This window comes from Trachurus trachurus (assembly GCF_905171665.1).
Source record: "Trachurus trachurus genome assembly, chromosome: 8".
Taxonomy (NCBI): Eukaryota; Metazoa; Chordata; class Actinopteri; order Carangiformes; family Carangidae; genus Trachurus; species Trachurus trachurus.
Window position 1 is genome coordinate 8,621,818 of NC_139905.1, and position 14,274 is coordinate 8,636,091.

Consider the following 14,274-nt stretch of genomic DNA (forward strand, 5'->3'; position numbering starts at 1 on the left):
CCTCAGAGGAGAGGAGAGGAGAGGAGAGGAGAGGGGGAATATAATGTGTCAGGATTTTGTTACCAGGAAGTGGGTCGAGTTATTTATATTTCAAACGCTCGTCCTCTCGTACCCGAGGGCGAACCAACCAGTGGTAGTAACCTGAAACTATATGTTCAAGCATTGTGTTGACGTCGATGTGACGGAGTGAGAGGAGGGAAAAAAAAACTCACAACAACGAGAGTCCAGGAGAGAGAGACGACAAGAAAATAATGTGAAGGATTCAACACAGAGGTACGTCTATCTATCTATCTATCTATCTATCTATCTATCTATCTATCTATCTATCTATCTATCTATCTATCTATCTATCTATCTATCTATCTATCTATCTATCTATCTATCTATCTATCTATCTATCTATCTATCTACCTACCTATCTATCTATCTGTGGTGATGACAGCTGCTTTAAACCTTGGTCATAGTGATGATGCCTCAGAGTATTAATAATAATATCATAATATCATTCTCTTCTTACAGCTTCCTAATAATAATTATTATTATGAACTGAACACTTTGGTACCAACACATTAATGTAAACAAACTTCACTAAAAGCATATTAAAGTTTTAAAAAAGTGCTGTTCCTGGGACTATTGTTGATATGAAATGTGATATTGATGTTGATGCACCGGTGCATTAGTAGGGTTTTACTGTTGCAGGGTGCAGCCAGTTGTAATTACTTTATATATACACTGGTGCTGGTCCAGTGGTTCCCAACCTCTGGTTCAGGCCCCACAAAGGGGTCACAGGTTAAATCTGAAGGGTCAGATGCAACACGCTCAGTTTCACCAAGTTTCTGCAGTTGAAAAACACATTTTTATAGCACTTTAATTGACTAAAATATGAATTATTTACCATTGCACTTTGATTGTTCTCATTATTGATTTACTAATATTGTTGTTTTATCTATTTTTAAAGAAAAAATAGTTTTTAATCTTCTCGCTTCTCTTTAGCAAGTGCCAAATTGAAATTTTGTTGTAGATATACAGTAACAATAAACTACCTTATGTCCAGATGTCTTGATTGTAAAACATCTGTAAAGACCAGTAGGAAAAAATGTAAAATAACGTATCACACAAATAAAAACAGAAGTGAAGTGAAAAGCAGTGTGAGACTGAAACACTCAGGTAAAACAGAAGTGGCTGAAGCAGCTGATACACTGAACATGAAATGAAAGTTCCCATGAAATGTAAAATATGTTACATATAATGTTGAATAAATGTTCTTGTCTTGTCTCCAGGTGTTGGGATGAAGCTCCATGAGAAGATTTTGACCCATTATCTGTCCTGCACGTCTCCAGTGGATAAAGAGGGATACCTCTACAAGAAGGTGAGTGAGAAACATCTGGAACAGACGAGATGAAACCACTGGATCTTCACATGTCACAGATAATGATAATGACCCGTCTGTCTTTTACAGAAAGAGAGAAATGCCACCTACCAGCGCCGGTGGTTCGTGCTCAAAGCGAACCTGCTCTTCTACCAGGAGCGTCCGGCCGACCGACACCTGCTGGGCGTCGTCGTGCTGGAGGGCTGCTCCGTGAGGCGTTCAGAGTCCGACGGGAGATTTGCCTTCTCCCTGGTGTTCGAGGGGCCGGGGCAGAAAACCTACAGGTTTGCAGCGGTGGACCGTCAGACCCAGGAGAGCTGGGTGAAGGCGCTGCTGTCCGCCAGCCACTGCTACCTGTCCCTGCTGGTCAGAGACCTGGGCCGACAGTACGAAGGTGTGTGACTCTCCTCAACGCCTGTTTCTGAACCTTTTTTTTTTTACAGTGACATGATGCAAAAGTTGGAGCACCCGCTGGTCAAAATTTCTGTTTATGTGACCAGTTGAGCAAGTGAAAGATGAAGTGATCTTCAAAAGGTTACAGATGACACATTCCCCTTACATTTTAAACATTTTTTTCATCTTTTACATTTTCAAAATGACAGACAAGGAAAAGGTTTGGCCACCCTGCATAGTTAGTATAGCACCCCCCTTGAAAACTATTAGAGTCAGAATCAGAAAAACCTTTTATTGTCCCCTGCAAAAAGTAGTGGAAATCCTTCTTTGACGTGCTCACAGATGTGCATAGAATAAAAAGCACAAGTTAAAAACACAGTTTGACATAAAACAACAACACAAATAAGCGGCAAATAATCACAGCGTGTGAATAGTCGAGTCCTTTATTCCTTCAGCAATTCAGCTTCTCAATGCACAGTTATCGTCTTACATGAGCTACATCTACAGGACAGAGAGATAGTGGTATAGTAGATTTTAAGGGTACTTGTGCAATATCTATTTTAACCCTTTTTTTCTTTTAAACTTGTATTCCACTTGTTTTTAACTTTCTTTTAACTTATATTTCGACTGTTGCACTTTACTTGAGTTTATATACTCCTTTTCACTTTACCCCTGTGTGCCATGCAAAGAGCAAGTAGGCTATTCTGAATCTGAATCTGAATCTGAATCTGAAATACCGGTAGTATCTTGTCTGATATCTTGGTCATAGTTAAGAGCTCAAGTCTTCTGGGTTTCCCATTCTTTTGCAGGCTGCTGCTTTGTTTCCCTTTTTCACCCTAAAACTGTAGAAAACAAACATAATACACTGATATTGTTTAAAATATTGCAAAAGAGTGTTTCATATTAAACTTTATGCCTTTTGGAGATCATTTAATCTAAACTGTTCACATAAACAGAAACTTTTGCATGCCACTGTACATCTTGTGTCTTATGCTTCTTCTTTCTTTTCTCTCTCTTGCAGAAGCTAAACAGCAGCAGGGCTCTGGCGACGGCTCCTCGCAGGCGGCGATGGCGCTCAGACAGTCGACCACCAGCCTCCTCATCCCGGCTGCAGCCGTGGTGGTGAGGGAGGGCCGCAGCTTCAGCGCTGGCACCGTCGTCCAGCAGAACCACACGCCCCTGAAACCCAGCAGAGCCAAGAAGTCGCCCAAACTGTGGCACAAGAGAAACGCCCTGGTGACGCCCCTGAACGGCCCCGCGCCTCTGTACGGGGAGTGGCCCCTGGTGGGGTTCGACCCGCTGGAGGACTTCAGCAAACTGCACGATTACTACGGCCAGGAGGTGAAGAAGGTGAAAGAGGAGTGGCTGAGGAGTCGACAGGCGGCGGCGGTGGCAGCGGCAGCAGCAGCACAGGAGGAAAAGGAGGAAGAGGAGAAAGAGAAGGAGGAGGGTGATGGAGATCTGATCAACCTGGGCTGACAAATAAAAAAACTTTAAGAGGAACTGACTCGTGTGTCAAAGAGGAAGTGAACTTCAAGTGGTTTGAGACGTTTGACTCACACCTGCGTCTCTGATTCACATGATCAACCTCACACACGTCTCTGAGCCCAGATGTTGTTTTCCCCCCGGTGACTGTGCTGTGCTGTCTGCACATCTGGACCCTGTCTGTGGAGGCTGCTGCTGTGTGCGGAGTCGGACACTGTGAGCTGCTGACTGACGAGGTGTTTCAAATAACATGAACGGAGCTGGAACGTGATTAATGTTCTCAGTTACACCGGAGCTTTTTAAATATTCATACGCCGCGCTGCAACTCGACTTCATCCACCACCACCACCACCACGGCCTTGAACCGGCTCCAAGACTCAGTGTTAAACAAAGAGTAATATATATTTTCATCGCATGGGAAATAAAAACTGATCTGTGGATGTAAGTGTCAGTGAGGTTACATGTTCGATAAAGACTCAGAGACATGAGTCATAGAGTGAAGCAGTGGCATTCAGCCATAGTTGATCGATTATTATCTCCTATCAACTTCATATGTTTACACTATAATCTCTATTGAATATAGATCAATATTTAATAAAATACAGATGCAAAAATAGCACAATTTTCTGTTCTCATCCAGATAATCAAGTTTTAAATTATAAGAGACTTTTCTACTTAATTATACTGTACCGTATATATATAAAAAGCTTGTAAATAGATTTTTTTTTAAAACATTACATCTATTACTAAACAAAATCTCTCTCTCTATATATATGTAAAGAGTTTTATATTAATCTCAATTAAATGCATAAGTTTGCTCCGTTAAAGTAGAAGAGTATGTGTGTGAGAGATGTTCACAGAGAGGTGAGGGTTGTTTTACATTTAATTAAATTACATTTAAAGAGTATAATTAGTGGTGAACACTGAGAACATTTTAAGGTTTGATGCTTCTCTGCTCCTGAAACAGCAGGAGGCGCTGCAGCCTCAGTTTGCAGGAACTTCGACATCCCATTCATTTAGAAACAGAGAATTGATTAATGGAGTGTGATGAAGTGATGAATGGAAAATTGATTGAATTATTCACTAATTCACTGTAATATTAACACATCCGATCTGACTTTATTTTCTGTAAAATCCAATGTGTTAATTAGACAAAAGCAACATCTTTAATGAGAGAAATGTGGATACGCACCAGTGTAATTAACTTTAATGAAGCTGTGCATTAAGCAATTATTTATTTTTTCATCTTTTAATCTAATCAGATTGAGAGAAAAAGAAAAACAATAGTCAAAGCCGACATCTGACCTGCAATTTAAACTAAAGTAAAGTTTACCCTATGGTGATCGGCGGCGTAACACAATCTCAGCTGGAGTCGAATAACAAAACAGAAGAAACCTGCAGTTGGCAGGTGATCAGAAACGCATCGCGGTGTAACGTTACAACCTCTGACATCTTCCTGCATAAGTCGAGCCGGGAGCTTCTCCACATTCCTAACCCTACAGACAGACATACCAATCATCCAAAAAAATGATAGATGGCCTCCGAGGAGCGTGGCAGCGGGTCTCGCGTTACGACAGCGGGCCATCTGCAATGTACACACATCTGTATACAGACGCTTCCTCAAGATAGCAATGCTTGGACTGACATTGTATGTTGAGAGAGAGAGAGCAGGAGGAGATTTAAAGTGCAGCAGCTGACAGGTCGCTGACGAGTCGGAGATGCTGCAGCTTCTTCTCTTCTCACACGTCCAGGAATTTGACTTGTGTGATGATGCATGACGGCGTAGAAACCAGAGGAGACAATCAATCGGCCCGAGGATCAGATTCTCAGAGCGAATGATGAATGAAAATTAAAGAATTAAAGTGGACATATTATGGAAATATCACTTTTTGAAGGCGCTTTAACATATATTTGGGTGTTTGTCTTGCCTTTTGGCCCTCAAAATCTGTAGTTTTCAGGCTCCTGAGGTTGAAATCCATGTGGTTTTTAGGAGCTGTTCCCTCGGTTGTTTGACAATTATTCAATTAGTTTTCAAATTTGCATAATCCCACCCCTACCTGGTACCGGTAGAAGGGGCGGGGCAAGCAGTGGCTCATTTGCATTTAAAGGGACAGGCACTGAAACCAGCTGTTCTGAACAGGGCTGTTTAGAGAGGATGAAAAGAGCTGTGATGTTTGATCCTTGGCGTATTTTGACCGAAGCGTGTCACAGATATGTCTTTAAGACACCTAGGAACTATTTTAATTTGTGGAAAAGGGGGCATAATATGTCTCCTTTAAAGTCTATAAAACGAAGGTGTTCTGTTTGGTTGTTAAAGTGAAGATTCAAACCCATAAAGTGAAACCATGTGGAGCGAGACACATGTCACCCCTGAACGAGGTGGTGATAATGAAGCAGCCAACCAGAGGTCGAAAGGTCAACGGGAACACACAAGTGCAGGACTGACAGCTAAAGTGTCACAGGCTCTGGATGTCCTGAACCCCCCCCCCCCCCCCCCCCCCCCCCCTCCTCTGCAAAAGATAAACAAATATCTGTCTGATCCTCATCAGTGGAAACCTGGTAATGAGCAGAGACGTGACTCAGCCGGAGGAGACGAGTGGAAACACAAACACACCGTCCGTCGCTCTAGACAGAGAGAGATTAACAGAGCTGTTAGTTGAAATGAAAGCAGATTATCTGGAGGGTAAATTGGGAAAATAGAAAAAACCTGACTAAAACAAAAGAAGGAAAGCGTTTTCACTCTCTTGGGGGGAGAGAGGGGGCCTCTCTGGGCCGGCACGCTGGCAGACGCTCAAGTTTATTTAGCTATTTTGGTCGCAGTCAGCTGTCCCCTTTTTATTCCCCCTGGGAATGTCTGGTGCTGCCATCACCCGTCAAGTAATCCCTGTATATTTAAGAGGGGAGAAGGGGGAGGAGGAGGAGGGAGGTGGGGGGAGAGAAGAGGAGGAGTAAACAGGTGGGAAAGTGTTCATCATGACCGAGGCCAATCAGCAGACACACACCTTGGTCCTCGGTGGTGGGGATGAGAAAGCAGGAGCGAGTTCACGTGTTTGGCCCCGATTCGTACGTTTTAACGCTGGAAAAAAGTCAAAGAAGACGAGACTTTGATCATCAGACTCATTCAAGCTCCGGCAGCCGTCTCGTGTTCACCTTTGACCCCCCCAAGAGAGAAGAGAAAGAGAAAACTACTCACACACACTGATGCACGGGAGGAAAATACTGATACAAACGTTTTACTGCAGGTTTATTTAAAGATTTGACCAAAGGACTTTTGCTTTTAATGAGTTGTTTTGAAATTGTTGTGTTGATATTCTTATTTGATTAAAGATCTTTTAAAATTAAAGTTGTTTTATCTTCTTACTGAACTCTTATTCTATATATTTATATAGTTTTCTTATTTATACCATATGAGTATAAGGATTTCACTTGTAAGGTCCTCTATTTATTTATTTATTTATTTATTTATTTATACTTTACAGTCTGTAATGACTTGATAATAATGATTAAGATAATGATAGTAATAATTAGAGGTATAGAAATACTTTTATTTAATCACTGGGGGAATTAATTCAGGTCATTTCTGTTAATTCACTGCATCCGATTATTAAAAGTTTCTTGTTGGAACAAATTACAACAATTTTAATGAATTACAACTGTAATTATATATATATATATTCAACTTTTACACTTCATTGTTATTAATTAAACTCAATTCAATTAATTTGTAACATCAAAACTGATGAAGAAAAGGACATTTAAAAGAAGAAATATATATACATATATATATAAACATGAATGAATTTGTCTCTTTAATATAGTAATATTTACTGTACAATACAGTAGTACTGTATTACAGTTTGTGTATTTATACTAAAACATTTAAACTGATAAAAGGATGTGAAATTGTTCCAAAAGACAAAACAAAAACAAACTTTCTTCTTTCTTCCATGTTGTTTGTTGTGTTAAAAGATATTTTAATTAAAACTAAAGGAGCAGTTCCAATAAACTCATCTCGTCTCAGCTTCTAATGGAAAACCCCAGATTTGACTTCAGCATCTTTTCAACTTTGTCCCGACTTAGCCGCCGCCGGCAGCAGCAGCAGCAGCAGAAAGCCGAGCCGTGCACATACAGGGTAAAAGCTGCATCAGGATATAGAATATACTTGTATCTTGCGCTGTAATATCGCAATGGACATCACAAACCAAAAATAAAGTGGCCGCGGTGGCGTGTGTATGTGTGTGTGTGTGTGTGTGTGTGTGTGTGATAGAGGTGGACAGAGACAGTGTCCAGCAGTCCAAACCAGCATCCATGTCCCGAATGTCCTTATTAGTCCACGTGGGACTGCAAACCTGCAGCGTGGTCCCTCAGATATCAGGTTTACTTAATTCCAAGACTCCTGGGTCTATTTCTGATCTCTTGTAAGGTGATACACTCTGTCTCCTTCACTTTTCATCCTTGACCATCCTCTCTCTCTCTCTCTCTCCCTCTCTCTCTCTCGTTTTTATCCCCATCCAAACTTGAGTGTGAGGCTAAAGTTAGACCGGCGGGTGCTGGGGTATATAAGCCCCCCGGGATCGACGTAGAACGCGGCTTCACCCTGTCTTCTCTTTCTTGATCATCCAAACCTTCACTCACACCGTCTCAAGATGGTGAGTACCAGGTGATCGCACACCTCTGCTGGACTGGAACGAACCCACATCATGGATTAAATCTGCTTTTTTTCCCTCTTTTAATTTCATATTTTAGCCTGATATAACATTAGAAATAAGATTTGATAGGAGCATCACTTTGGACTTTTTGTTGGACATATTTTTTGCACATCATCTCACGGCTGCAGTTTTTAAGGATGCATGAAGTGGCAGTGTATTATTGTGATGTGATGCTGCAGGCAGAGAGCAGAGTAGAGCAGGGTTAGGAAGGAAGGGAAGCAATGCAAAGAAGTTTACTCATGCTCATAAACACAATGCATGTCGTATCATATTAATAGTTAGAGAGGTTGCATCCAAGTTTGTGAGCGAGTGTGTAGTTGGGAGGGGGGTACGGATGGTTGCAAGGAGGCGCGAAATGGGAAGAAATGCACAGATACTTTTCTCTAATCTTTGTTTTTCTTTTAATGTTTGGGGATCTGACAGTTCAAATAAAAGATATAGAGGGAAATCTCTCTTTTTGGAAGAAGTGGAAGTATTACAGTTTCTGTAAAACATTTCAACACTGATAGAAGGATATTAATAGTTAGAGAGGTTGCATCCAAGTTTGTGAGCAGTGTTTAGTTGGGAGGGGTGAGAAATAAGAAGAAATGCACAAATACCTTTCTCTAATCTTTGGTTTTTGTCAATGTTTGTGGATCTAACAGTTAAAATAAAAGATATTTATAAAGATATAGAGGGAAATCTCTTTTGGAAACAAAAAACAAACTCACAAACATGCAAAAAAAAGTCACCTGTGTGTGTTTGTTGTGTGTGTGTTTGTCGTCCAGGCACCAAAGAAGGCAAAGAGGAGGCAGGCAGCAGGAGATGGCGGCTCCTCCAACGTGTTCTCCATGTTTGAGCAGAGCCAGATTCAGGAGTACAAGGAGGTGAGGTTTTCTTTTTTCTTCTTTCTTTTCTTCTTCTTCGACTCTCCATCCCCCCGACACACACACAGGCAGCAGCAGGAGGAGGAGGAGGAGGAGGGAGGAGAGCCCCTATGATTTCTTTTTACTCTCTCTTAGACATTGTGAACTGAATTTAGAGTTTGCTCAACCCCGGATCGTTTTTCGCAGCAGTTGCTGTTCGGCGTTCCCGTCCCGCCGACACCTCCTCTTCTGTCGTCTCCTCTGATAATCTAATAAGCAGCGTAAGAATGTCATTTGGAGGAGCTCTGAAATTTCTGACACCATCTGAAGCCCGACCTCACCCCACCCCTACCCTCCCCAGCTGTCACTCAGACTTCATCCTTAAGGCTCCAGCTGGATGCAGAGATATTTCATTGTTATGATGCAGAAAAGATAAAAAGAAAAGGGTCTAAAAGCTTTTTTTTTTGCATATTTGAAATTGGCTCCACTTAAAAGAGGTGTTAAGGGGCGTGTGCTACAGCTAATAAAAGGTCATGAAGATGGGGGTTTAATAAGGGGCGAGCTGTCACAAGATTGGATAATGACGGCGTCTGTGTTTTTCAAAGCGTTGTCAAGGGATCTGTGCTGTGAATAGAGGAAAACATTCCTGCTGTGATAAACGATACCGGCTTCTTGAGCGGACACTCAGGGAATGTACGACACGATGATTAGGATGATCTTAGCACGTCTGGGTGATGGGGCCAGATGGAAAAAATAACAACCATATGTGTGTGTGTGTAAAAGAGAGTTATAGTGTGTGTGTGTGTGTGTGTAATAGCAAAGGGAAGTGAGTGTGTGAAGGAGAGAGGGAGGAGGAGGTGACGAGAGTTCAAGTCCAAGTCCGAGAGGTCATCTTACGCAGATCGGACAGCTGTTCCCTAATGATACTTTCCCAAATTAACGTGTAAGAAAAAACTGGGGGCCACTTTAGGCAATGCCCCCCGCCCCAGTCCTGAACCCCTCAAGGCCACGACTGTCGGGTCAGACTTTCTATGGGTGCAGCCTTTTTTTTTTTCCAATCCAAACACAATATCCTCTGACAGCTGCTGCTCTAATGAGCAAACTGTTGATGGACGAGTCCTTCAAAGTGTGAAGAGGCCTCCTCCCTCATCTTCCTCCCTCCTCTTCCTCTTCATCTGTCCTTTACTGCATCAAGGACTCCTAAATTGACACAAATTAGACCACGGACCCCCATCCATTAGACAAAATTTTGAAGCAAATGCCAGAAATGCACAAATATTTGTTCTGAGACTGAAGAACGTTACATTTTTAGTCAATGTACGATGTTCAAATTAGGGCCAATGGCGTAAATTTTTGGAAATATTATAGAGAAATTTCTGGAAACATTTAAACATTTCACATTTTACAAGTGGTAAAAATTCTGAAAAAAGTATATTTTAAAAAAGAAATTCTAGAAAAAAAGTGATAGAAAAAAAAGGTTAAAAAATTTCCAGTGAAAAGTGGTAAAATTCTCAAGAACAATATTAGACAAAAGTGGTAAAAGTGGTAAATTTCTCAAAAGCAATTCTAGAAAAGAGTGGTCAAAATTTCTCAAAAAAACTTTATAAATTCTAGAAAAAAAGTGGTAAAATTTCAAGTTTCAAAGTTCGGGACCCCCTTGAACCCTCTCAAGGACCCTTGGGGGTCCCCGGACCGCACATTGAGAACCACTGCTTTACTGTATTAACCCCCCTCCTCCCCTCTCTCTCTCTCTCTCTGTGTTTCCAGGCTTTCACAATCATTGACCAGAACAGAGACGGCATCATCAGCAAAGACGACCTGAGGGACGTGCTGGCCTCAATGGGTGAGTCCGGATTACGCTTCATCCCCTTGTTAAGGACACAACAAAAGTGTGTGTGTGTGTCTATAAGTGTGTGTGTGAACATGTGTTGTCCTGTGTTAATCCCACCGTCTGCTCTGTTCAGGCCAGTTGAACGTGAAGAATGAGGAGCTGGAGGCCATGATCAAGGAGGCCAGCGGCCCCATCAACTTCACCGTCTTCCTCACCATGTTCGGAGAGAAGCTGAAGGGTGGGTGTTACATTTCTCATCAGCACACACACCGACGACAACTGACCACCAACCCCCCCACCCTCGCAGCGTTAAATACGTATCTACACATCACTCCACTCAGGAGTTACAAGATTAGTTATGACATCATTCAACACTGTATGATGTGTCGTTAATAACAAGATATGAAACATATTGGACATACATCAACAATTACTATCCAGTTGTATCATTGCCGGCCCAAACCTCCACAGGGCCCTAAGCAAAATTTTACTTTGGGGCCCTCTATTACTACCAATAATACTGATTATTGATTATTTACACACCTACTTCACATTTATTTCATTTTTCTAATCTGCCATTACGAATCATCATCCTGGTTTTAACCCATCCATGGATTATAATCTGAAACGGAACCAAATTGGGATTAAGTGAATGTTATCCAGGCCTACCAAAATTAACAAAATAAACCAATAGACAATGCATTTGTAAAGACATTATCCGATTTTAAATTTTGGTTTTAAATAAACTGCAACAGCAACTATTAAGGGTTTTTGTAATTACTCAGAAATTCTCTAGGGTCGACAAAAGTTACGCACTATAGCTTTAAAGGGTTAATTGCTCTTTTTGGGGCCCCCCTTCGTGGTCACGGGCCCTTAGCAGGTGCTTAGTTCGCTTATGCCTTGGGCCAGCTCTGAGTTGTATCCAGATGTTGCACTGATTGGGTTTTATTTTCTGTATGTTGAGTGTTTTATATGATTTGAAGTCATAATGGACGATTGAGACTCATTTTGAACCGTATACTCTTCCAGGTGCTGATCCCGAGGACGTTATCCTTAGCGCCTTCAAGGTCCTGGACCCCGAGGGTACCGGATCCATCAAGAAGGAATTGTGAGCACATTATTATATATTTTTTATTATTATATTGTATATTATTATTATATTATATATATATATATTTTTTTTTTTTGGAGAGGTATAAACCTTCTTGTTTGTGTGTTGCAGCCTCCAGGAGCTCCTGACCACTCAGTGCGACAGGTTCACCCCAGAGGAGGTAAAGTCTGCAGCCTGTCAGACGACTGTTTGGCCCTTTAGTCCTCAACAAACATGAGGATAAAATGATATCACTGATTGTTGTGGATACACTCTACTGTTCTTTTAATAGTATTATATCTCACATTTTATACGTCCAAAACCTTCAGGATTAGTTTATTGTGCAAATACAAAGGTTCAAACTGTGATTTTTGTTCTGTAAAATAACATTAACATTTATCCCAACCCCTTCCTCTTTCTCCTCCCTTCAGATTAAGAACATGTGGTCCGCCTTCCCCCCAGATGTCGCCGGCAACGTAGACTACAAGAACATCTGCTACGTCATCACACACGGAGAGGAGAAGGAGGAGTAAAGAGGAGAAGACAAGAAAGACAACTATCCCCCCGTTGCTTGTTCTGTTTTCCTTTGTCTTTTTCCTCCTCTTCTTCCTTCCCCCTGTCTCACCCTCTGTGTGTCCCATCCATGGGCTCGGCAGCCGCTCAGACTTGCTTCCCGCCAAAGACTTGTCACAATGACACACGAGAGGCCTGCATGGAGCCCATGGGGGATGTCTATGTTTGCTTATGGGGAATAAGGATGATTTCCAATAATAAATGATCCTGTAACATCATTTCCATTCAAAAAAGAAAAAAAAAATCAAAAAAAAAACTTTTCTCCAACATCTTTTCTTTCCTTTGCAAAACAAAACGTCTTCTTTGTCTTCTGCACCTTCTGTCACAATCACCAAGGACTTCATTCCCAATTTTGAAGATGTCCTCTAGAGGAGAAAGGGAGGGAGGGTGGAGGAGGTGAGAGGAGAGCGTTTGCAGGTCAGAGAGGGGAAAAAAGTCGCCTCCTTAAAGAGATGGCAACTTTTTTTAAATGTATTTTCCGTTGAAAAGTTTTTCTTTTTCCCTTTTTTTTTTTTTTTTTAATAAAAGCATCGGTCGGAAGGAGAGGAGAGAAAGGGGCGAAAGAAAACATTCAAGTCTTCGATCTCTTTCTCTCCGCTCCTGCCTCCCCTGCGAACACAAAACCATAAGCTGTCTCCTTCCGTTTTCCTCTGTAATGAATAAAAAAAAGGGACAAACTGTGAATAAAACCTCTTTCCTTTTGTACAACAGTGTCTCTGTTCAGTCAGTGGCTCTGCGGGACAGGGGTCAAGTCATTAACGCACATGTGCTGCCTGACACCTAGTGGAGCTTCTCTGTAACTGCATGAATTCGCACACAGCAGTTACTGTACCTAATATGGGAGACTTCTGCTTTGATTAATGGTAAATAAACGACTCTCCTCAGTTTTACTGGGTGAAAAATAAACAATAGGCCTAACTGTCTGAATTTGGCAGAAAATAACCAGCAGCCTTGTGATGAACAGTCACACATACAGACACACAGCTGGTGTGCAAATAAATAAAATACTCACATGAGGACCAAATAAAAAAATATCACTTACAAAAATCAAACTAGAAAATGGGAATCAAACCCAGGACCAGAGCTGATCAGACAGACACATGATAATCTTTCACTGAGCACTGATATGGAGGAGCTGTAACCACATTAAGTTACCTGTGTGTATCTGTGTGTGTGTGTGTGTGTAACTGTAATCACATGAAGCTACCTGTATGTGTTGGTGTGTGTGGCTCCAGGTGGATTGTTTATAAACATCTTATCAAGCTCTGGCCTGAGGCTCAGAGGTTACCACGGCAACTTGAGGCAGTTGCCGTTGACGATAGAGGCCCCCCAGGCTGAGGCAAACAGAAACGTTGAGGAAAAAGAGCGATTTTCTGCCTCCGCACTGGTCTCACATTTGGGCTTATTCTGACAAAACGGTAGCTCCTATCAGAAAAAAAACACAGACCGTGAGCGTCACAAGGACTTCCTGAACGCTTTGGTGTGATTTTGGTGTTTCTACAGTAAATATTTTGCAGAAACGTGCGATTTTAAAACAGGGGTCCGTTCTGCTTCTCTCAGAAAATCTTTGTATTAGAGTCAATGAGGAGAAGAGAGATATGTGGCCGCACTTAGAGGCTGACAATTCAAATTCTGTGAGTCTCTCAGATATTTTGAGCACATTGTGAGAGACAGAACAAGTTTGTCTACAAATTTGGAAAAAAAACATGTGTGTAGAGTGTAAATTGTGTCCAGGAGCAGCGTGGAAAGAGAAAAGTTTCAGAAGATTTCAGACAACTTCTCCCACTCTAACCGATGATGTCACCCACTCTGACACGAACATTCCGTGCAATACACACCCATTATAATCGCAACATTTCTCCAAAAATGATCATGGTCATTGATCAGTGATTGATCAAAAACTATATGACCTATCAAAACGTGGATTCATACACTAATACACAAGAATTGTGTCTACTGTTTAAAGTTCAAATGAAGTC

At 41.5% G+C, this 14,274-nt stretch overlaps 2 protein-coding genes across 2 annotated transcripts; both read left to right on the forward strand.

The window, feature by feature from the left end:
* Positions 1-51: 51 nt before the first annotated feature.
* On the forward strand, positions 52-3,368 carry pheta2 (PH domain containing endocytic trafficking adaptor 2). The gene is made up of 4 exons (XM_083976851.1): positions 52-273; positions 1,281-1,369; positions 1,460-1,763; positions 2,784-3,368. The coding sequence occupies exons 2-4, from the start codon at positions 1,289-1,291 to the stop codon at positions 3,239-3,241; spliced, it is 843 nt and encodes a 280-aa protein (XP_083832977.1). The 5' UTR covers positions 52-273; positions 1,281-1,288; the 3' UTR covers positions 3,242-3,368.
* A 4,325-nt stretch (positions 3,369-7,693) lies between these two features.
* On the forward strand, positions 7,694-13,003 carry mylpfa (myosin light chain, phosphorylatable, fast skeletal muscle a). Its single transcript, XM_083976564.1, has 7 exons — positions 7,694-7,896; positions 8,724-8,822; positions 10,569-10,644; positions 10,766-10,870; positions 11,662-11,740; positions 11,855-11,903; positions 12,154-13,003. The coding sequence occupies exons 1-7, from the start codon at positions 7,894-7,896 to the stop codon at positions 12,253-12,255; spliced, it is 513 nt and encodes a 170-aa protein (XP_083832690.1). The 5' UTR covers positions 7,694-7,893; the 3' UTR covers positions 12,256-13,003.
* The last annotated feature ends 1,271 nt before the right edge of the window (positions 13,004-14,274 follow it).